The 25,154-nt window shown below is 35.5% G+C and overlaps 1 protein-coding gene across 1 annotated transcript; it reads right to left on the reverse strand.

The window, feature by feature from the left end:
* Nucleotides 1–978: 978 nt before the first annotated feature.
* On the reverse strand, nucleotides 979–24,345 carry CSN7 (COP9 signalosome subunit 7). Its single transcript, XM_089086889.1, has 6 exons — nucleotides 24,205–24,345; nucleotides 13,141–13,290; nucleotides 10,188–10,346; nucleotides 7,572–7,659; nucleotides 3,404–3,624; nucleotides 979–1,204 (listed from the first exon to the last, which is right to left on the reverse strand). Exons 1-6 carry the CDS (start codon nucleotides 24,208–24,210, stop codon nucleotides 1,043–1,045), a joined length of 786 nt encoding a protein of 261 aa, XP_088943015.1. The 5' UTR covers nucleotides 24,211–24,345; the 3' UTR covers nucleotides 979–1,042.
* Nucleotides 24,346–25,154: the final 809 nt, after the last annotated feature.

Raw genomic sequence — 25,154 nt, forward strand, 5'->3', positions numbered from 1 at the left:
ACTTTTGGTTACTTCAACATCCCCATCAACATACCCAGAAAGTTTCAACTTAATACCCTAAGCCGTTCTTGAGATACTGCTAATACGCCCTTTTAACAACCTGCATGCATATACTGTGTTTTATTTAGTTCAACACCCACTTCAACATTCCCTAAAAGCCTCATCTTGATCCCCTTAGCCCTTTTGGAGAAACAGGATCAAGCATGCCCCCCCTTTCCCAATAAAAAGTCCTATGTGTAAACGATAAGAAAATTGCATAGCCTACAGCACTTACCCAAGAGCTGTAGGGGTCATGTCATCACCAGATTCCACCATTGGACCTTTCAACTATTCTGAGCAAAATCGCTATCTCATAATTTTGACCGGAAGCATTTGAGAGGAGGGCAGCAAACAGAGACATGAGAGGGGATTTAGTTGCCCTCCAGTCATTCTTGACTCTTAAAAAGGGCGCTTGAACTTTCAAGTTCAAAACAAACGAGACCCCTTCAAAGTTTCTACAATTCCTTCCATACGAAGTGGATTGGTAAAAATAAATAAATAATTGATGCATAGAGCTCAATCCACTTTTTACTTATGCAAAACAAACATTTGGTTTGATCCCACTTCCTAGGGCTATGAAGAAAGAAAGGTTAAGATGGTTAGACCATGTTTTATGGATGATATATTGCAAAAGATTGTGGTTTTTGGCCATCCATATAGGACGAAAAGCAGGCTGTCCAAAAATGGGACGGGAATGTATAATGATGTCCATGGAAAGCGTGCATAGCTGTTGTGGCCTCAGGCACCTTGGCTCTTTAATAAATTATTGTCATTTGAACAGCAGTAACTATTAAAGGTTATATTAAAATTCGAGGATATCTTAGCATTACAGGGGAGTACCCTTTCATCCAGCCCCATCACCCCGCATATGTATTTGTTTACGATCCATAAAAAAAAGTGTTTTTTCAATATACCAGGGGGAAAAAGAGAAAGTTTATCACAAAGATCTGAACGCATGTTTATTAGTCAATAGAAAAGAGAGAAACGTGAGAAATCCAAATCATCAGTCTTTATGAGCATCCTTTGAAAGAAGACGTCGTGGAGTCTTTCGCTGATGAGGAACTCTCCGTGCTTTATCCCCAGCGTCTCTGATGCCTCCTTCTTCCATCAACACATCCTCTCGTTCTGCAGACCCAGTCTTCACAGTTTTTCGAATATTGTTTATCTGAAATTTAGATAGATTGATTAAAATTGCACATGTAAGAAGAAAAATATACGGGATCTCCAGCCTAAATTTTTAAAAATTTTTTTTTTTTTTTGGCATATCAGACCCATATCTGGGGAAACATTTTTAGTCTTATCCGTTAGGTTTTGGCTATGGATACCTATGAGGGACAACGATGGGTAAATATAACACCAAATAGTTCGATGCATGGCTCATCCACAATAGGGGTAGAGGGGTTGTGCTGCTTTAAAGTGTATTTCTCTGCAAACAAGTTGATCTATCTCAAGGCTTAAGCTGTTCATCCTAGGTGCACGAAGGGGTTAATGCATTGTACTGGTATTTAGAAACTCTGACAGATACCAAGGTAAACCGATCACTGAAGAAAGGTGTTTATTCAACATTCTTGCCAGCAAGTCTCCATGGAAAGAAGATCAAGACTACCAAAGTAATGACAAGCTATTCTCTAAGCTTATACCACGCTCCCTCACCGGACTCCTGGATATGCCCAGGGGTAGATGCAACATGCCGGTACTTAGAAACTGAGACAGGTTCCACAGGTCAATCAATTGCAGGATGAAGCTCCTTGTTCTACATTCTCACCAGCAAGTCTCCTTGGGAAAGTAATCAATACAACCGATGTTACTGCAAGCTATTCTGGTCACATTGGTTCGGGCAGGGATCATAATTTGAAATTACTGTAGAAAAAAGATCAAAACAGCCAACGTAGCAAGAACGTTAAAATGCTTCAAAAACGAGCTATGCAGCACTAGTACCAGAGCCTTAAGAAATTATAAGCCTTAAGTACAAGAGCCTTAAGTACATGAACATTAAGTACAAGAGCCTTATTCTTATTCAACACACTCTTGTCAGCTCGGTCATGCTGAAAAGTATAACAAAGTATTCTGAAAAGTTAATTATTATCAAACTTTTAACGTTTCGCGCCAACATAAGTGTTAGCTAAAAAGTCCCAAAATAAAACCATCAAAGAAAAACTTGAATTAAAAGATGAAAAATTTCTCAAAATCCATTAATCAGATCTCAAGTAACAAATAAGCTCTTTAGCTGCTTGAAACTCTAGATTCGAGTATCGTGTTTATTGAGGTTTAGGTAAAAAAAAAAAAATGCATTTACTAATAATACAGTACCAATGTATGGTATTTCCGTGTGAAAAACGAGGTTATAATTTAATTTGCGTAGCCTCTTCATATTCTCTCATTTTATATATATATATATATATATATATATATATTTCAAAAATATAACAGGTGATTATTAGGCCTTTTTGATTATTTTAGTGAATCTAAACTTTGCATACATGGTCAATTTTTCTAAGAATAAACTACTATATAGGCGTTGCCAAATTTTCCTGAAAATGAGCATAATCTACTATTTGGTCATTTATTTGAGCGTAATTCAAAGCTAAATTATACTCATTAATTGGTGGATACAAATGCTTATTCAAATCCTTGACGTAGGTTTCTAATCACTTCTCTAGTGTACAGTTTCCTCCTTGAATTTTTTTCGATTTTTTTTCCATGGGGAATTTTTAAGATTGTTTCTACGGTAGTGGAACAAATTGCTTAGTCCCTTTTCTGTTACCCAAGTGATTTTAGGTTTTTCTCCCAGGCCCAAGTTTGATGATGACTCAGCCTCGGCCTGTGAAGCGTATAGCCACTCAATAAGGCATATAGCCGAAACCACCCGTCGAAGGCTGTCAAGAACACTGCCTAATGAAGTCGGTGATAGACAGTAATTTTTTGTTGTTTAAAATAAAAAGACTAAAACAATTCTTCAAAAAAGATTGCTAAACACGAAATTCATTGAATATAGACTTTCTTTTCTATTTGTAAATTTCTATGTAAATACAACGACATTATAATAAGGAAAAATCAAGGATATATTCCTTAATAATTCTAAAAATCTTGAAGTGCTATGATTAATCTTCCCAAGTCCAAAACTACAAAATATAGAATAATATCTTGAAAAGTCACTGGGAGACCATGACGAAAGTCCAGAAGATGGAAAGTTTTTTCTCTCGTCATTAAATTTAGAGTAGGTTAAGTGTCAGTCATTGATGATAGTTTTTTATACCCCACTGATTAGCTTGTCATATACCCCTGGACACTGGTACAGCAAATTGAGAAAACAGTAAAGATACAGCGAGATACACAAAAGCCTAGATCTGAACTTTTAATTTACCTCATTCTCAATTGAGCTCCGATGTGTCTGAAAGCTTTCTTTTTCTGTATTGGCCCGTATCGCTTCAGTTTCTATATTCTTCATAACATTCTCACAGTTATTGCACCAAGATGACAGCTTGTCAATAACAGCGTCCACAGCAGGAAGAGAAACATCTCTGCCAACCACGCAATCCACTTCCACCCGATTATGCTGCTGATCAAGCCTTCCTTCAATTAATCCTAGAAAAAAAAATAGTAAAATATATTTTATCCTTTCAGAAATTTGAAGGAATAAGAAAGAAAGAGGAATGGAGAAAGGATACAGGAAGCTTCTGTGTTTAACCTTATAAAAAAAGAAGAAGCTGTATCTTTGCCATCAAGAACTTACTACTGTATTAAATACATATGTCTCTGTTTTATCTATTATGCTACATCCACACCGTAGACACACTGAAGTACACCCGTAAATCTGAAATTTAACATCTGCAGGAGGAAGATACACATCTCTGGCAGCCACACAATGCACTTCCATTCGACTATGCCGCGGATAGTTTTTCTTCAATTAATCCTTCAAACAAGAGCGAAATATTCTTCATTCTTTCCTAAATTTAAAGAAATAAGAAAGGAAGAGCGAGAGGTAGGGAAAGGGGAAGTAAGGAGACAAAAACAGGGGGTAAAGAGAAGAGAGAAGCATGCTGGTAATTGAGTTAACACTCCTCTACTTTCACTACAAATTGGGAAAATTTTTACTTTCAGCAGTAACTTTACTGTAAGGGCGTGGCTCCTAAAAGAAAGGGAGAATTATGATGTCTTAACTTTGATTTTCAATTGAAGCTTTTCAAATACTTAAATATAGTTATTTTCTTTTTTTTTCTTATTTACCCTTTTAGTGAATTATGCCTGTCTCTATTCTTCCCTTTTACTATTTGATGTTTTCTTAAGTTTTCTAAAACAGGGTGGCCCAAAAATAAGTTATCAGTTATCACGTAGACTAAATAGTCTGGTTTAGATTTAGAATATTACTTACGTTATAAGAAGGCTTAGAAAGCATTTTACCTTTCAAGTATCGTAAGTAACTTTAAGCAACAAACTTCAATCATATAAAAGGTAGTTTAATAACTGTAAACCACTTTGGGGTCACTATTTTTCCCGCTCTTTTTTTTCGACTAGATAGTGGAATACGTTGGACGGCTTTTCGTCACTGAATAAAATCAATAAATGAATGATTTTATTCATTTATTGAAAAATAGACAAAACAAAATTTGTTCTCATATTATGTATGACAACTCCTTTACACTAACCTGTGGACACCTCCACCTATTTTTTGGGTTGCAAAATTGTTCGAAAGACACATACGTATTTATCATTTCACAACTTTATAGACCTGTGAATTATCAAATGCGAGTTGAAAATTTATTGACAGCAGACAAATTAACAGATTTTGTTAATATTCAACTATACTGAAGTCAGGAAACATAACACGGTACTCACATGATGGTAAAACGGCCAATCTTATTGATTATTATGTTGTAAATTCAAGACAGGAAGGATCGACATTAGGGTACATAGGAGTGCTGTTATTGATGCTAAAAGTAAGGACCACCATCCATTAGTGCCTAGATTTAATCTAAACGTGAAATTTAGGAGGGTTAACTTTCTCTTGTGAAGTTATGACGTTGGAAGGCTCCAGGATGGGAATTTTGGCAGGAAATTACCTCGAAAAGTTGAATATTAAACTAGAGTCTATAATTTGACAAACTAGAAGATGGGTCGAATATTTTACGAAAATAGTTTGCGAAGTAATGGATAGTTCCTTAGCAAGGAAAGCTAGAAACGCTGCTAAGAATATTAGACAAAAACGCTTTAAGCTTAGTAAACAGGAGAGGAATTTGAACAAGAAGTATTTAAGTGACAGATCATGAGAATATGAGAAAAAGTAATAGAAGCAGAGAAAGCATGAAGGCATGAATTAAATAGGTGTAAAGTGGATGCCATGGATAGGATTCTCGAGGCTCTGGAGGATACGGTCTGGTGGCATAATAGTGAAATATTATATTGGCATGTTAAGACACTGAGCGAAAGTCAATCTGGACTTCTCCCAGCTAAAGATAGAAACAAGGCCTCAATAATTGCTAAGGAAAGTGTTAAAAAGAGATGGGTCAAACATTTTGAGAATGTTGTGAAACCGTAATAAAGTTATAGGAAATTACATTGAAAACAATGAAACGGTTAGTCATAATTTGGAAGTGAAGGAAAATTTATTTTGCAAAGAAGATTAAGAGACAATACTAAAAGGATTAAAAAATAGCAAGTTCTCAAGTATTGTTAATTTGATAAATGAGTTCTTGAAATATGGTGGTTAAAAAGTTAGAAAAAAATTACTCAAGAATATGAATATGGTTTTTAAAAAAGGGGAAATACCTTTTACAAAGGGGAAATTGCTAGATTTTAGGAAAATTTGATTGGAACCCTTAGTAAGAAAGCTGATAAGAGTGAATGATAACTATAGAGGCACAGGCTTGATTTCTATAGGAAGCAAATTACATAGTATAATGATACTGCTTAAACTTAATAATGTTGCAAACAAAGTTTTAATAGAAAGTTGTAGTTTTAGGAAGGGGAGACAATCAACCAAATTTCCACTCTTAGATCAATATATGAAAAGTGCTTGAATCACCAGACTCCTTTAGTCTTTAGTTTAATAGATTATGAGCAGGCGTTTTATTCAGCCGATAGAAGAGCTTTAGCAAAGGTCATATGCTTGTATTGTATACCAGATAAATACATTAAATACATTAAAGTGATTAGAGCTGTGTAAAAGAAAAATATTGCTGCGGTTAAGCTAGGAAATGAGGCTAGTGGCTGGTTTGGTATTCAATAGAACACAGGGTTTTGTTCTATCCCCATTTATATGACTTGTTTTGATGGACTGTATCGTAGAGAACATGGTAAAGGCTATGAGAGTACCAGGAATCATATGGGAGGTATAACTTTCCTAGACTTAGACTATCAAGATAGTTTGAGTATCCTAGATAAAAAGTTAACAAATTAAACGAATTTTTTGAGCTTTTGGGCGTTTAGGGTACCAAAATAGGCTTGATAAATGGCTGTAGAGTTAAGAAGACTAAATCGCTAAGACTGGGAATAAGTGAAGGTGAAGAGGTGATGTAGGGTAACCAGAAGATCAATCAAGTGGATAGCTTCAGTTACCTCGTTAGTATTGTTAGTGAAAACGGTGGATACAGTGAAGATATTGAAAGCAGAATACCCGAGGCCCAGGGTGTTTTTTCCACAGTCGGAAGAAGTTTGGAAGAATAGGAAGATAAGTCTGCGAACCACGAATAGAATATTTGAAACTACAGTGATGAGATTGGTCAAGAATGGTTCTCAAACGTGGGCTCTCCGAAAGACGGAGGAAGATTTGCTAGTTTTTTTCCATAGATTTTAGAATTCCTAAGAATTCTACAGATCCGTAAAAACAGATTCTACGGATCCAAAGAATCCGTAGGCAAAGAAATTACAAAAAAATATGGCTCTGATCCACTTTCTAAGGCTATAATAAGAGAAAGATTCAGATGGCAAGGACACGTTTTGTGGATGAAGGATGACAGATTGCCAAAGATCGTTGTTTTCGGTCATCCGTCTAGTCCCAAATGAAAAGCAGGTCGCCCACGAATCAGGTGGGAAGAAGTCGCAAGGAAGGATTTAAAGTAAATCAGAAATTCCTGAGAGGGGGTAAAGATAAATGGTTTGAACAGATTGGGGGGGGGGGGCGCGTACGCGGCTGTGATACTGAAGCTCAGGTCACTTGGTATTGAAGTGAGTCATAGTTTAAACATACTAATATATATATATATATATATATATATATATATATATATATATATATATATATATATATATATATATATATATATATATATATATATATATATATATATATATATATATATATATATATATATATATATATATATATATATATATATATATATATATATATATTGTTAATTTATTATTAGACTAATCACTTTTCCATCAAAATTTGCAATTTTTATGCCAGTTGTTAAAGTCGGTTTCCAGTTGAAATTTATTAGAATTCTAAGCTCAACGTTCATTTTTTAAACTATCTTCCCTTCCTTGGGAGTTGGGGAACTTAACAGGAACAAAGCGCACATTAAACTTACCACAATAGATGCAATCGATGATCAATCCTTCTAGTTCTCGGATAGATGAGATATCTAACTCTCTCTTAAGTACGTCGTACGGAATGCTCTGAAAATAGAATAAAAATCATTTGATCAGACAATTCTTTAGCCATCAGGGCTACTACTACTACACGAAAAAAGAGTTGCGGCCCTAGGGTGGGGCGCAAGACACAACGGTAGTCAAAAATGCGACAACAGAAATTTCTAGCCCAAATGTTTTGTTTTCCAGAAGCACAATTCTAAAGTAGGAAGGAATCCCAATCTCTGTGTCCAATGATGACTATTAATTGTACTACTACTAACCAAGCAACTAGAAGTCCTCTAAAGACTGGTGCTCATATTCTTATTTCATTAGAAACTACTAAATACCTGTCACTTTGTCAGTGATAAAGTGATAAGTGTGTCACTCGGCTAAAATATACTCGGCATCGCAAGTCCCTCAGACCAAGGACTTAAGTTTAAAGCTGATAAGAGAAAAAATTTGGTCCTTCTGGCCGTAAGCGATTTTTTCGGTATGGTACGTTCTTTCTTGCGCAAGATTTTACGACTTTAAGCTTCAAACTAATAAGAAATAGAGTTTTTTGGTGCATTTCCGGGCCCCCTAACCGGGCCCAATCCCGTCAGTAAATATTTACCAAACTGCACATTTACCGGCCGCTGTCCCAGGGGCAGTGGAAGTCATATTATCCCAGAGGTATGTTTATTGGAGCTGGATATCTCAAAACTTTGATCCCTCCTAATCAATTTCGACCTTAAAAAGGATACTAAAACTTTCAATTTCTAGTCGAATGCACCCCTCTCAAGTTTTGAGACAAACCCTTCCATAAAAGGTAGCCGGAAAAGAATAACACGAGGAAGGCAGATGGCTTTTTACTTAGACAACGCTAAAACGCTGCCTCTGATTAATCCAAAGAACCCATAAGCAACGTGCATTTCAGATCCTATCAAATTATTTTAAAGGAATCAACACACAAAAATGCACTTTTTGGAGTTTAGTCACCACTTCTCCCAGCTGAATTCTGATATACCCCCTCCCTCCATACTTGAAAAATATTCAGATACTTCTTATTTAAGGGTCAGGCATCTGAACACCTATCTCTAAATATACATTTTATGCTTAGCAAGAGAGTATAGCCCAACAGTTCATTGCTGATTATCCAATCAAATAATTCACTAAGCATTGGATGGTTACTTATACTTGATACCTATATCGTTTATATTAATATTCATTGATCGATTAAATAAAATGCTGATTACTTATTTTAATGTTCTATAGTCCTTTTATATGTTAGTTGTCGGAACGTTTATTCAAGATGTAACAACTGATGTTTGTGTATCCAAAGATACACATCCAATAAAGATGTTGATCTTAACAAAGATGTAGAATTTATAATATGACAGCACAAACGAAAATTGGTTCAGGTCGTTTCCCCATTCTTAGGAATTGTAATTTAAACTGAATCCAATTTATTTATTTTACCTTTTTTACATCGATTTTTCATCTTCCATCCTTGGAGGAAATTTTCTCCTTTGTTTTATTTTGTTGTTTTTTTATTCTTATTGCACCTCCATACTCTTTTCTATGTGTGGATCATAAAGTAATTCAAGAAGACCCACTAGAACAATCTTTTTTGTTTCCCAAGCAGGCATTATAACTCTAAACTCCGGCCTCTTAAGAGTTCTAATTTATCGGCTGTCTTAGAGGCTCCACACCACCCTAAACATTTGGAAAAAGAAAAAAATAATCATTGAAAGTGTTGGATTCGACCTGGGCGTAGGGGACAGTGACCCAAAGTTTGGAGGCCCTAGCACCTTCTTTATGGGGGTTCAGTGAGGTAATTTAACATTTTAAAACGGTAACCCTCTATAGATACCGACATCTATAGATTCTAAGAGAAAAATGAAGCGTATTCTTAACTCTATTTCTAGGAAGTGCAAATTGAACCTTTCAGTCATTTGAAGCTTGCACTACAATTTAACTGTCTGCTGAATTTTGATCGTCAAACTGATTTGTAAAATTTTATCTTTCGACTAGAGCACTTCCAAGACTTTTTCATGTAGAATTTGAGTATAGAACATTTTGTAGGGGTTGCAATTATTTATAATTTATGTCCATAAACTTCCTTCAGGAGCCAATAAACATCTACAAATGAAAAAAAAATCCAACACTTCATTATTGACTTATTTATTAGTCTTAGGATGGTACGTCGGATGAGAGCATATGAATATTCAGCTGCAATTCAGCTGCATCAGACGACCCTGAAAAAGTGTTGGGTCTGGGGATTCAAAATTTCCGACAATTTTTGACCAATCGGGAAACAAAAGTCACAGAATGGATTTGACATAGAAAATGAATACTCTTTGATCCCTTTTCAACCAGTAAAATTGTTAATCAGTTACTGACGACCACCACGCATTTTAGGAAACACGAGCGTATCCGCTTGATGTAATGCTGCAACATCGTCAAAGAAGTAGTGTTAGAACCATTTAACTCATTATGAATAAAAAATGACATAGTGACTTCTGATTCTAAATAATACGTGGAATTTGTAGTTGCTTATGACCTTTTTTTACACCTTAAAAAAACAAAATTACCTTCTGTTGACTAGCTATAGTTGCAATAGTAAGTTGTCTTAACTTCTTCGTCTGAGGGGATGACAGTTCGGGAAGCTTCATTTCTTTGTACTGGTTATAAGTGCCGTAAGCAAATACTTTCAAAGTGTCCAAAGCAGCTACATTTCCGCTACTTTCCAACTATTTATAAAAGAATAATGGATCATAATGGAGCTTTAACTGACGAATATAGGCATCAGTGTTGCCACAAGTACTTCAAATTCTTACTTAACTATTAAGTATCAATTACTTCGATACTTCCTATCTATAAAGTATTGAGTTCACGTACAAAAATATATTTGAGGAGCACTTGAGATTGGAGAATATGATCTGTCGCTAAGTGATCTTTGAAGTCCTTTATAAAATTGATAAATAAAATAAGAAGGTACATTTTTATTCATAAGCGTGTAGAAACACCCGAAACTACTAGAACATTATAAACAACAATAAACTACTCAATTTAGTTTAAATTACTGATAAATAACAACTGATTGTATGTAAGATTAACCATTGCATGTGCAATTTCCTGTTATAAAGGTATTTTTTAAAGGTAAGCAAACAGCCAGTATTCCAGATCGATTCATTTTTTAGATTTGTGATCGATGGTTGAACCTGGGACTACATGGATATGGCCACTATGAAGAGGGGTTTCCTAAGGCCTAAGGCCACTATGGCCACTATGAAGGGAAGTTTCCTAAAGTGCAAGGCATCGTTTGTGCTATTAATCTTTTACTGCTAAAGGAGATGTTTATCTAAGAGTTTCGTTATATATAAGTCGACTTTTTATATAAAATGAAGAAAATAGGTTAAAACGTGAAGGTGGTAGTACACTGGAATATTCAGTTATTAATATTTCCTAAAAGAAAAGTATTATGTTTCATTTTTTTCTATTTGTTTCACCAGTTTATTCAAAATTAATATACGAGGGAGTAAAAGATGCGTTTTAATGTGTTAGAGAGGAACGGAGGTGGGATTTATTTTTTTTTAAAAAGCGAAAATAGATAAGAGATTATTTTGCTTTCAAAGATTTTATAACTGTGTATGTATGTTCCATATTACTACAAATTATCTAAATAAAAAAATACACCATTAAGAGAAAACTGCGGGGAGAAATTTTGTTTGGAAATGCAGATGAAACACAAAAAGTTTGTAAACAGCATTAAATAGATAGATCCGGCAAACTAGGGTAGCGCACAAGAGGAAGTGTAGCAACTATTTGCAGTTACTTCAGTGAGAATATGTAATCAAACAGTTCGTGGTAACGAACTGTAAGTAAGGAGCGACCCGGCTCAACATGATAAAAGGTCGACGGCATTAAATTCATAAACATTCAGCCTTTGTATATTCTTAAACGTTAACAAAAGGCTACAATAGTTGCGCCAGTACCAACCATTAGATCATTAAGATAGTGGTTACAAATATATAGCCCTTTAGGACCTTTTTAGCAGTACCTCGAGATCTCTTGCCCTTGCTTGTTACAAAATATTGAAAATTTTTTAACATCACATTTATTTAAAATTCAAATATTTTCACCGAATTCAATTTTGGACTTCCCTTCCTTTTGTTTGAAGATTCTTTGCCAAGTCTGAACAAAATCAAAGCCAAGGTAGCATAAGCACAATACTTGTGGCATAATCATAGTACATTAAACAGTACTACAAGTACTGTGCGTGAAGTACCTCCCAACATTGATGGAAATATACACAAGAAATACTGCATAAAAAAGGATTTGTAGAATCTTTGATAAAAACGGATTTGTAGAATCAGAAAAATCTGAAAACATAAACCATAGACACAAATTTCAGAGGAAATAAGCCGCACGCGCTTTGCCCTTGGGAACTCGTGGCCTCTAAAAAAAATCCCAAAAAGCAGGTAATAAGCAAAGCTCCAAAAGAAAAAAGTAAATGTGCAACCCTAACTGGCCGATTGCACACCTTCCCCAGGAAAAATGATTAGCTAAGCCCATATTCGACGGCCAGAGACCCCCCCCCTAAAAAAATCCTTGGGGGGATGGAGTGCACAAACTAAAAGTTGAAAAGTATTCTACACAATACGTACAGTACTTAAGCATTTTAGAATCGAGTTAAGCTCAGTATATTCAACCCCAGCTTCTTAGAAAACAAAAAAAAGGGTATGCCTACGGCCATAACAGAAAGACAATGCAATAGTAACATGTATGCACACTGCACATGGGTGGATTAGGGGAAGTAGAATACCCTCCCTAAAAACTTACCAAAAGGCATTGAAAAAAAATTAAGATGATAATTTTGATTATTGGAACTATAAATACACTCTTTTCTTCAAGCATCAAAATCACTTACATTTTTGTAACTCATTATCTGAACATCAACATGAAAAGCCTGTTCTCCCAGTTGCCTTTTTATACTTTTAAATTGAATTTCATGAAATGTTTTTCTCTGTAGACCATTATTATTTATGAAAAACCAAAAAAGGAGCAATATTATTTCAATTTTCTACACATGTGGGGTGTATAAAAGTAGTCAGTAAGAGGAAAAATTGACTAAGTCTTTTTTTATATTCCATCATTTTCAATCAGAAACTAAGTTTCAGACGTTTATAAGATTCCCCAAACATAAGAATTAATAGAAAAAAAGAAAGATAATCATGTCTCTAAAATCTGTAAAAAATACAGTGTAAAGCGAATTAATAGGGTTTCAGATTAGTATTTCGATTTTGGGAGCATCTTTTGTAATTTTTAGCATTGCATTACTATAAATGCAAGTTCAATAATGTTTCCAGGTTACAGCCCTTTTAAGAGTAAAACTTAATCTTATAATATATTAAACTATATTAGATATTTTCTGAGCTAGAAATTCTGAAAAAAAAAAAATTTATATCAATTGTGACTAGTCTCTCCACCTCTTTATTGAAGTAAAAAAACTTCTGCGTATATGACAATTGGATAAAGCATTACCTCTTTGATATTGGGACTATCCAAGAGTTCTCCAAAAACAAAAATATTTGGAGCTTCTGTGACCTGCCTAATCAGTTCAGATATAGCAGAGCCTCGAGCAGATTTAGCGAGCAATAAAAACGGCTCTAACACACCAGCTTTTTCACTCACCTGCAAAATAAGACAGAGATTAAGAACAAATATTAAATATTTGGGAAAAGCTATTGGAATCCTTTTTTGAGCATTTAAAGCTAATTAGAAAAAAAAAATAATAAACAAGAACAGAACAACATCGAATAGTTTTGCATGAATCACAGCACAGGTAGTAATAGAAGTCCTCAATTAAAACAAATTACCCTAAAATTGCACTACTGATGCGTCAAGGTAAAAACATTAAAGCTTTTCTCAACATGCTCAGGGGCACTATCACAATTTCGGTTCAAATGCAACTTCTCCCTAAATTCTACAACCCTGGTTCAATACAATCAATCCTGCTGAAGAAAAAAGAACCAACCATTACAAGAAAAATGACTAATTTCGTGTTCTTGTAGATAGGGGTTCGAAAAACTGTCAATGGGTTCTTGAGCAACCACATTGTGATTGTGCAATTCGAATTTAAATGAATTCTCCTTTGTTTAAGTAGATTTTCCCTTTTTTCTAAAATTATGCAATTTTATTTATGCATAAATCTTAAAAGTTTGAAATGAGCATAGAACGGAGACTCTTGAATGTGTGTATTGTTTCCAAACTTCTGTTCCCTTTTGTTTACTAATGGCATGGGTTCAGCCTATTGTGACATGTTTGATTATACATTTGGAATCAGCATAAAATGCAGTTTTCTTTTATGTGGCCTATAATATGCTTTTAAACTTCTAGTTTTTAGAGTTTTGTTTACTACTGGTTGAGGCCATTCTTCACTTATAGTCTATTACCATTAAATGTTTAATTTAAAATGATCTATTTGTTCTTTACATGATGTCATGAACATTCATGGCAAGTGCTACTCACACAATTTTATTAAGTCCTTGATGTATCCAATTTATTTCTGTACTTAGTTTTAATGTAAACCATAGCCAAAAATTCAGCTGCAATAACTGTTTATGATTAAAACTATTCTTCAGTGACGTATCTTCTGATAAATCAATGAGTTCTTCACTTGCTTTTGTTGACGTACTAGTTGGTAAGTCGTTTTGATAGGGCTTATAAATCCAACTCAACGAATCAAATTTTTTCATCTCTTCCACAAAATAGTAGTCAAAATTATTATTCAATAGTGAAACATAACTGGAAATTTCAGACAGTATATTTATCTTAGGCTGCACTTGGTTTTCAATAATAAAAGTTTCAAGTGTTTCAAAACAATTGTACTTACCATTATCAATGCAATTTTTCCACAGGATAAGCTTTTTCATGAAAACTCGAGTTTCCTGGAACTCGAGTTTTTTCTTCCAAGTAAATTGTAACTTCATTATGCAATTCCACTAATTGTGTCAGTACTTTTCTCCTGGATAACCAGCAAACTTCTGTATACAGAAGAAGAGATGTATTGTGGCTACCCACTTCTTCACACAGTTTTTAAAGTACAAGTTTTTTTTAATATAATTATAATTTTCACAGCTGTATCAAGCACTGTTCAAGGACTACAATTTTTCAAGCTGTATTGAGGACAGAATATATTGATAAGAGATGGAAAGAATACTTCAACAAAGTACTAAATTTTCCTCCCCCTGTAAATCCCATGGGGCCTCTGCCTGGTGTTCTGATCTTCAATCTTGGAATCAACATTGATAATTGAAGAATTGAACAGGTGGCAAACTGAAATATTAATAGCGTTCATTGATTTCTTAAAGGCATTTGATTCAGTACATAGGGAATCACTTTGGAGAATACTGCAATATTATGAAATCCCAGACAAGATTATTAGTATTATTGTTGCTTTATATAACAACCATCTAACTGCTCTACAAACCAACAATGGAGACCTGGCAGAATGGTTCCAAATCAATTCTTCTGTATGATAAGGTTGTATCCTCTCTCCTGTGCTCTTCACTATTCTCATTGACTATTTACTTTGGTCCTGTCATTTTGTTGGAGGGATACAGTTGAACAAGAGGGGTACTGACTTTGATGGTGATTTTTCTGATGACATTGCGTTCCTCTCTCATCTAAGAGAAAACCTGCAACAGAACATCACCAAGCTCTTGAACAAAGCTGGGCGAGTTGGATTGTCAATTAGTACTCAAAAGACAAAGGTTATGTGTATCAATGTAAATACAACCCTGGCCTGGCCACTGAATGTTGATTCAGATGAGCTAGATGAGGTTACAGAATTTAAGTATCTGGGAAGCCTCATCACACCTGACAGAAGTCTTGAGCATGAAATTACTACATGCATTACTTGTGCAGGCAATGCTTTTACCAAATTAAGAATAGTTTGGAAAAATGCTGTATAATCTCTGAAGCTAAAACTCTGACTCCTAAATAATAATGTCCTCTCTATACTAACATATGGATGTGAGACATGAGCACTGACAAAACAGCTTGAAAAACGAATACAATGTTTCGAAAATAACTGTCTTCAGTGCACCCTGGGAATCCACTGGTCCGAAAGAATTACGAATGCCACCATACATGAAAGGATAGAACAACCACTAGTAGTTGAAAAAATCCTAAGTAGTAGATGGCGATATTGGGGTCATATGGTCCATATGGGTAATGGAAGGGCTCCCCCATGATGTTTGGTGTTGGGTCCCCCCAGCATTAGAAGACATGGACGACAGAGAATGACGCTTGGCCAATCTCTAGAGAAAGAGGCTACTTTGGCGAGGACATCTCTGGAAGATCTGTGGTCCCAACCTCTTCAGAGGTTGTCACGGAGAGGCACCATTGTCACCTTATGTTCCAAACGGCGTGAGAGCAACTAAGTCTAAGTAAGTAATGCTTTGGAAACCAGTGCTTCTCTATGAAGGCTACAATGTGTTCACAAAGCACATGGACTTTGTTCAAGAACTTCTGTAACCACACTGTTGTTTTTCCCACACATAGCCTATGCACTGTCAATATACATACTGACACAGTTCTTTCACTGGAAAGCTTTTTCTTTCATATGGGAATCAGCTGAAAAAGACAACATCAAGGTTTACCTGAAGAAGTTCAGAGACTATGCAGCCCCCAAGAAGAATCAAGTATTCTCTTGCTATACATTTCAGAACCAAGACTAGAAGGATGCTGATAATACTGACAGATACATAACAGAGCTTAAGATCCTAGTTAAAGCATGTGGATACTCCAGTGAAAGTGAAATACTAAGAGACAAAATAGTGTGTGGAGTCAGAAATCTTAAAGTACATGAACAACTAGTAGCCACTGGTGACAGCCTTACACTAGCCCAGGCTGTCACCATATGCAGAGCTCATGAGTCAACCCAAGCACAGCTCAAAACTTTTAACAAAAGGAAATTAAACAAGAAGTGGATGCAATTGCACATAATAGATTGAGATCCACATAGAAGAAGACAGAGTGCTACTTCTGTGGTGGAAACTACCCACCCCAGCATGTATGTCCTGCAAAAGGAAAAACGTGAGCCAAGTGCAAAAAACAGAACCATTTTGCAAGAGTATTCAAAAGTAATGCTGTACACGCTGTTGGAAATGAAGCCACAAATATTCTATCATCCATCAATGATATGCAAAACCAAGAAGAAACAGAGGTGTTCCTATATGTCATCAATGATGACTCCAACAAAGATGAAATTTTTGCTGAGAAATTTCAGCAAAAAATCAGTGCGGACAAATCCATATCAACTTCAAAATATACACAGGTGCTAAGGTCAACATCCTGCCTTCCCAATACCTGAAAAAAATGTTTGCCAAAGCTGCAGCCGCTAAAATCCACACAGCAACTCACCGGCTACTGTGAGTTAACCATACCTCATCTAGGAGTCTGCAACATCCCTTGTTGCTACAAAAATGGACCAGTGCAGTCACTTGCCTTCTATGTGGTTGAATCAAACACCACTCCCATAATTGGTTTCAAGGCAAGCAAAGACATGAATCTGATCAAGCTTGTCCTGAACATCAAACAGTCACCAGTAACCAAATATTGCAATGTATTTAAGGGCATAGGGAAACTTGAAACAGAATGTGAAATACATCTGAAGGACAAAACAAAGCCCACAGTACATCCAGCTAGAAAAATACCACTAGCTCTGAAGCAGAAGCTCAAGGACTAGTTAGAACAACTAGAAAGTCTAGACATCATTGAAAAGGTCAGTGAACCAATGGATTGAGTTAATACCATGATAATGGTTGAATAAAAGGATGGAGGCATAAGACTCTGCATTGACCCTGTGGACCTGAACAAGGTGATAAAACGCCCCCACAAAACAGTCCCAACATTTGAAGATGCTGCTGCTGAGCTTGATGGTGCAGCAGTATTCAGCAAGCTAGATGACTGCTCAGGCTACTGGATACTCCCACTCTCCATGTGATCTTCCTACTACACAACCTTCAGCACCAAATGGAAGAGATACCCCTGTGGTCTGGTGTCTGCAAGTTCAAGAGGAAAATGGAAGAGGCATTTGAAGGATTAGAAGGTATTAGAATACTTGTGGATGATATTCTAATATATGGGAGGAGAAATCACAAAGAGCACAACCAAAGGCTTAAAGCCATTCTTAGAAGAGCTAGAGAAAAAGGAGTCTGATTTAACAGTATAAAATAAAAATTTGCCAAAGACAAAGTCAAACATTTTGGACACATTATTAGCAAGGACAGGATAAAGCCAGACCCAGAAAAGATCAGGGCCATAAAAGACATGCCCAATCCCCAGTCTAGAGACATTGTTAGGAATGCTCAACTTCCTATCAAAGTACATACCCAACCTATCCTCCAAAAATAAACCACTGAGAGATCTCACTAAAGCCATGGAATTCAGGTGGGAAGTTAATCAAAAATCCTGCATGAGAGAGATCAAGAGCTGTATATAAAAAAATCTAGCATTCTTTGACCATGAATGCAGAACAGTTGAGCTCATGGTTGATGCTTCAAAGCATGGACTTGGAGCCAAGTTATCCTCAAACGGGAAGATAGTTGGTTTTGCATCTAGAGCCCTTAACAAGCCAGAACAGAATTATTTGCAGCTGGAAAAAGAACTCTACACAATTGTGTTTGGGTGCCAAAACTTTCATCACTATATCTATGGGTGCAAATCCATCATAACAACAGATCATTGCCCACTAAAGACCATCCTGTCATGTCCACTCCATGATGTACTAGCACAATTGCAGAAAATGATGATCCAGATCCAGCTGTATGACCTAGAAGTAGACTACAGCTCTGGATCAGATATTCCGGGACCAGATGCACTCTCTCAACTTCACTTGCCAGATACTGATGCCCAAATGCAGAATGAAATCAAAGTCAATGTGCATGCAGTCATGAAATCTCTGCCAGTAACCAACTCCAAACTAGAGGAGATATGCCATGAGACAGAAAAAGATGTTCAACTCAAAACACTCATGGAACTCATACACAAAGGATGGCCTAACACACACCAGTCATGTCTAACAGAAGTTATCCCATTCTGGAATATCAGACACAAGTCAGCAATCCGTTATGGGCTAGCTCTAAAAGGCAAAAGAATTGTTATACCCCATCCTCTCAGACCCAACATACTTCACCAGCTCCACTTAACATGCCTGGGGATAAACAAAACCAAACAGCATGCCAGAATGATTGTGTACTGGCCAGGAATGAATACAGACATTGAAACCTTTGTCCAAAAATGTGAAGCATGTGCAAAATTTGCAATGAACAATCAGAAGTAACCATTGATTATTAACCAGCCACCCTTACTACCATGGCAGCATACTGGCATTGATCTATTTGAGTGGAACAAAACCTGTTATCTCATAACTGCTGACAATTACAGCAGATATTTTGAAATAGATGAACTACCAAGTCAGACATTGGCTGCAATCATTGACAAACTAAAAGTTAACTTTGCATGTTTTGGAATTCCTCAGTTGATAACTTCAGATAATGGCTCTCAACTTTTCTTTCAGGAGTTCCAAGACGTTGCACAAGTAGCCTACAGGGGATCAGTCTGAAAACCTCCAGTCCCATCTATCCAAGATCAAAATGTCTGGTGGAAAAATTAGCACAAACCTGCAAATGGATACTAAAAAAAGCAACAGAAAGTACAAGTGACCCATCTATTGCACTTCTAGAATATAGAAACAGCCCAGTTGATGGTCATGCCTCACCTGCCCAACTCCTAATGAGTTGCCAGCTTTGGTCTGTCCTACTATCAACATATCATAAGCTGAGACCCAAAACTATCCCTCTCCATACCTTTCTACAACAAAGGTCAAAGGTACAGGAAAGACAGAAATCCTATCATGATAAGTCCATGAAACCACTACCTGAGCCACAACTGAATGACCAAGTTTATGTCCACTAGAAAGCAAACAGCCCCTGGACAAAAGCAAAAATCATATCCCATCATAGAAACCCCAGATAATAAATAGTGGAGACAGAAGACAGTTCCAGACTAAAGCAAAACAGAGTCCACATCTCCTGGCATCCCTTTACCCTGGCTGAGGACACAGTCAGGATCCTACCAATAACAGGGGATGAAAGTAGCTACTCCTCCTTCATTCCCTCAGGCAAATCACCTCAACCAAACCCTGCAAAAATCAGAACTCCACCAAGAAGTCTCTCAATCCCAGGAGAAAAAAGCAAGCCATCTTTCCCTCCCTTCCCCCACCAAGCATTGTGTGTATATCCCAAAATTCAGCATCTACTTGCCCAGCCATAAAGACTAAACCCTCAACCACCACACCAAAGGTCATGCCACATACCTGCAGTAGCAGAGTGATTAGACTACCCTTAAGGCTGGACATGTAAGCAGATATTCTTAAATAAAAGGAAGGGAGATGCAGCATTATGAACTAATCTGCTTGCTTTTGCTATTATGCTTGTGCTTATATTATGCTTTGCTATTCGCTTTTGCCTATATTATACTTTGTTATTTGCTTGCATGTGCTTATATTATACTTTTGTTCTAGGTGTTTGGGTTTTAAGTAAATTATAAATCAAAGAATTCTACAGAGAACAAGATATCTTCATTGACAACATTTTGTGACATATAATGGACAAAAACAAGCAGTTATGATAGGCCTTGCATGTTGGTAGACTCATCTAGTTGTAGAGTATAATATATACTACCAACTAATCTCTGGATTAATTCAATTCATCTTCCACCCATTCAGCCATTTTGTCAATTTGTTTTGCAACAGTATAAATGGATAGTGGTATGCATAGCAAAGAACTCATGAGCAAGTGAAGAACTCATTGATTTACCAGAAGATACATTGCTGAAAAATAGTTTTAATCATAAAAAGTTATCAAAATTCAGGCTCTCATTTGCTGATAACTATCCTTGCCTGTTTTATGAAGCTATGAAAGTCCTCCACCTCTTTACTAGCTAATATCTATGTGAGGTCAGATTTTTGGCTATGTTTTAATTAAAACTAAGTACAGAGATAAATTGAATATACCAAATTCACTGCAATTACAAGTAATTAAAGTTGAAGTTGGTGCTGAAACTGTAATGAAGAAAAATTGGAAACAAATACATCCTTCCCACTGAAATAATTTTGTGAAAAAAAACTTGCAGGTGTAGCTATGTAAGTAATAAAAAAAAAAAAAATCTACATTGTGTTTCTTATATCAACAGTCTTTCATTCATGTTGATAAGACTTATAAATTTGTTGTTGATATGTTTTTCATTTCAATTAGAACAAACAAGTTCTACTATTTGCCTCTATGGAACCAGGGCATTGTCAATATCAATTCTTGCAACAACAACAACCCACTCAATCTTTGCTTGCAAACCTGTAGTTTAGGAACCCCTGAATTAGAAAATCCTTTATCTACCTAACAGGCTAGAAAATTTTTAACAAATGAATATATCTTATGAATTAAATATTGAAACAGAACTGATGGTAAAATCCTAGATGAAGAGTTTTTGGCTATCTTGGAAAATAGCCTAGTTGAGTTAGGCAAACTCTCAGGAATGTATCCAGAGCTTTGATGATTTTACTTTGTGACATTATGTTCAGCATTTCTATATTTTGTTTAGGCCTGTCTATTGGGCTCTATCCCATAACTCAACTACTTTCTAAGATAACAAAAAGCCCTTCATCCATAATTTTGGGTAAAATTCTAGTTGAGGGGCTTTTTGCTGTCTTGAAAAAGGTAAAGATGCAGAGTAGTGGCTCTCTAGAAGGAGGCATGCCAAAATAAAAAGAGAGACATTTTTACATTGCTTATTTTATACTCTGTTTTGGTTAACATTACATATTATACAATGGAAACAACAACAAAGAAATATATTATTAAGGTTATATATTGGTCCATCAGGGAGAAGGGGTACATTGTTGGGGTAATAACCATTATACTGGAAATGAGCATATAATAAGGAATCAAATGGTCCTAATTTTATTTTATTAAGATGTTTCCTCCTAGAAAACTGTCATTATGCACATTTACCTTGAAAACTTGTAGAGTTAAGTTAGTAAGACTTTCAGGAATGAATCCAGGACCATGTTAAAAGTAAAAGTCTACAATAATGGGTCTCTAGAAGGACACATGCTGGAACAAAAGCAGAGACATTTGTAGATTGCTAATTTTAAGGCTTTGTCTATGTTTTTAACAATCTGTCCCCACTCCTGTCTCACTATTGAGGGAGTTTATTAAAAACTCCTTAAATTAAAATGTCCCTCAACTAAGTAAGATCCTGTGATGGTGCTGTTGAGCAATAACAATGACTCAAATTGGCTGCAACCCACTCTGTCTTCCTTTTGTCTTAAATTGTTAAAAATTCAAACAAAACCATGGACTAAAAATTAAATAAAATTTGTTATCTAGAAGTGTCACTTTTTTCTGGCATATCTCTTTCTGAACAGTCACTATTCTAGACATTTACATTTTAAAGCAATATAGATTGGGATAAATCAAAGATATGAGGCTCAAAACCCATGGGTAAAATTATACTTTAGCTACTTTTGGCTATCTTGGAAAGGGGTTAGGTTAGGAAAATGAAACTTTCAGGGATGGGTCTACAGGCTAAAGTGTGTCCCCCACTCCTTCTCCCTCTAGAGGGTCCTGAAATTTGCCTACATGACAGGTCTAACCTATTGAAATTTTGACAAAACAAAATTTTACCTTAATTTTCAGTTATCAGTTTCTTTTTCTCTGGCTTTAGTTCTGCAAATTTAATGCTTGTTATTTGAGTAGAATTTTAAGCCATATCAATATTTTTTTTCAAAATTTAGAAAATGTATTTCCCTATCCTTAAAACCTTATAAATTGGGATTGAGAAAAGTTGTGAAGCTGAAAACAATTTTGTTGTACATCATTTAAACATAAGATCTATTTTTGCAAGGTTGCACTTTTATAACACACCTGTTTTTAAAGGTCATCAAAGGTCAGGACCCTTTAGAGGGAGAAGGAGTGGAGGTAGGTATTTAAAAATATCTTCCCGGGACATACTTTAGTCTGTAGACCCATCCCTGAAAGTTTCATTTTCCTAACTTATCCCCTTACTAAGATAGGTAAATTTTTACCAAATCATATTATTGATTTACAAATAAAGTGAATATACCACTCTATGTCTTTTTTTATGTTCTTTCCAAATATAATAATCATTTTTGTCAGAAATTAATTTTACCCCCACCCCTATATATACCAATTCAGGGTATATATTTGCACATTAGGGGGGGCAAATTTTATTTCTGATGTAAATGGGAGGTAAGTTTAAACTTTACCCCAACCCCCCTAATGTGCAAATATATACCCTGAATTGGTATACAGGGGTGGGGGTAGAATTCATTTCAAACAAAAATGATTATTATATTTGAAAAGAGCATAAAAAAAGGCATCAAGTGGTATATTCACTTTATTCGTAAGTCAATAATATGATTTGGTAAAAATTTACCCTAAGATAGCTAGCTAAAGTAGAATTTTACCTTCTTTTGTTTTTTTAATAGGCTACCCATGTATCCCAGATCTAATTCATAAGGTTTTACTTTTATAGTACAAGGATTACAAAAGTTCACCAAAAGTCAGTGCCCTTTGGAGGACAAAGGATTGGATATAAGTATGTCAAAATACAGTAATTTTTTACCAGATCATATTATTGAGTTAGGAATAAAGTGAAAACACCATTTGATGCCTTTTTTTATGCTGATTACGAATATAATAATCATTTCTATCGGAAATGAATTTCAGCCCCTCCTAACCTACCCCCCCCATATGTGCAAATATATATTCTGATTTGACATATATAGGGGGGGGGGGGCTAAAATTCATTTCTGATAAAAATGATTGTTATATTTGTAATAAGCATAAAAAAAGGCATTGAATGGTACATTCACTTTATTTAAAACTCAATAATATGATTTGGTAAAAATTTACCCGAAATACATCCTAGGCCTAGTGGATCATTAAGGCTCTAAATTTGTTCCTGGGAGTCTTATTCACCTAACTCAATTACTTTCCAAGATCAACAAAAGCCCAAAATTTTCAATTTGTATCAATATTACTAAACTATTTTACTTTCAGATTCGGAAAGTCAATTAGGCCTAGTTAATTTGGCCAGTTCTAGTAATGCCTTTGCTGTCTACTGATGAACCAGTCCAATAGCCATTGGCTAGTCCTAGGACAGCCATTGCTATTGATAAAAAATTAAAAAAATAACTAAGTATTTCTGGGCAAAGTCTACCATTATGGGTTTCAATGTTTTGTTCCCTTGATAGTAAAAAATAAAACAATGAGATTGATAGTTCAAATTTGCTGCTATTCGATTACCATTGCCTATTATAAAATTTTGTGACCAAAAATTACTCTTGGCAAGGCCTTTTGATTTTCTCTCTTGCACTCACAATTCATTTATAAGCCTGGACAGAATAGTGCTTTCACTATTCTGACATTTGTGTAAGAATTTTTTTACCTTCAATTTTTCACAGACGAAATATTATAGCATAGCTCAAAGCGATCATTTCAAAATAAAAAGTCCTACCTCCATCAATCCTTGCCTGTGCCAAATCTTTATTCTCTTACTGTGTCAGACAGAGGAACTAAATCTTCTTTGTCACTGTCAACTTTCTCTCTTTTCCTTTTGACCGTATTCAACCTCCCCCCTTATCTCCCTGTTCAGTTTTGTTCATTTTCATTTGCTCACCCATTACCCATACAAGCACAGTTGACATCTTTCAAAGTGGACATCGTGACAAACATCTTTCAAAGCTGTGCCAAACACAGACAAAATGTAACCTACGTAAAACAGACGTCCAATGGAAATAATTTTATGGTACCAACCAATTTGGTGCTTGTCTATCCTCAGTTTCTCAAGTTGATAGCATGCAATGAATGAACGTCATCATACAAAGCTTAAACGCATCTGGATACCTGACCCTTTGTCATTGTAAGATAGGGCACATTGACATCTGTATCATATACTTTTTGTGTTATCGAACTATAAAATTTATGGGATTCAACAAATTTCAGATCCAGTAGTAAAATTCTATATTGTATGCTATACTCTGAATCAGAAATCACACTTCATTATGTATGTCAATTTTGTAAATTAAACTGCACAATAAGAGAGCTTACCCTTTATTATCAGATTAACATGATTAATCCTATAAAACTTACAAAAAAATACTAATTTACATTAGGAAATAATTGTGTACAAACAAATGTGCATGTCTACTAAAATCCTCTAGACCTATGAATTAAAATCATAATATGAATCAATCAGGGCGGGAGGACGTCTTTAGGAAAGACTTAAGGGAAATGGGAACTTCCCGGGGGGGGGGGGGTGTAAAGAGGGAGACTATGAATAGGTTGAGATGGAGGAGCAACGTGCGTAGCTGTGTTGCCTTAGGCGGCTTGGTGCTGCGGTGAGTTGTTAGTAGTAATTTATGAAACATGAAAATATTCATTAATTTTTTTTTGCGGTTTTAACAT

This window comes from Artemia sp. Qi Xiang Cuo, chromosome 3, assembly GCF_049724085.1.
Source record: "Artemia sp. Qi Xiang Cuo chromosome 3, ASM4972408v1, whole genome shotgun sequence".
NCBI classification, from domain to species: domain Eukaryota; kingdom Metazoa; phylum Arthropoda; class Branchiopoda; order Anostraca; family Artemiidae; genus Artemia; species Artemia sp. Qi Xiang Cuo.

What these genes read in the sequence shown, in the direction of transcription:
- CSN7 (XM_089086889.1), bottom strand. An exon ending in ATAGTCCCAATATCAAAGAG is followed by an intron (nt 10,347 to 13,140) that starts GTAATGCTTTAT and finishes TTTTATAAATAG; the next exon opens with TTGGAAAGTAGCGGAAATGT. An exon ending in CTATAGCTAGTCAACAGAAG is followed by an intron (nt 7,660 to 10,187) that starts GTAATTTTGTTT and finishes TTCTATTTTCAG; the next exon opens with AGCATTCCGTACGACGTACT.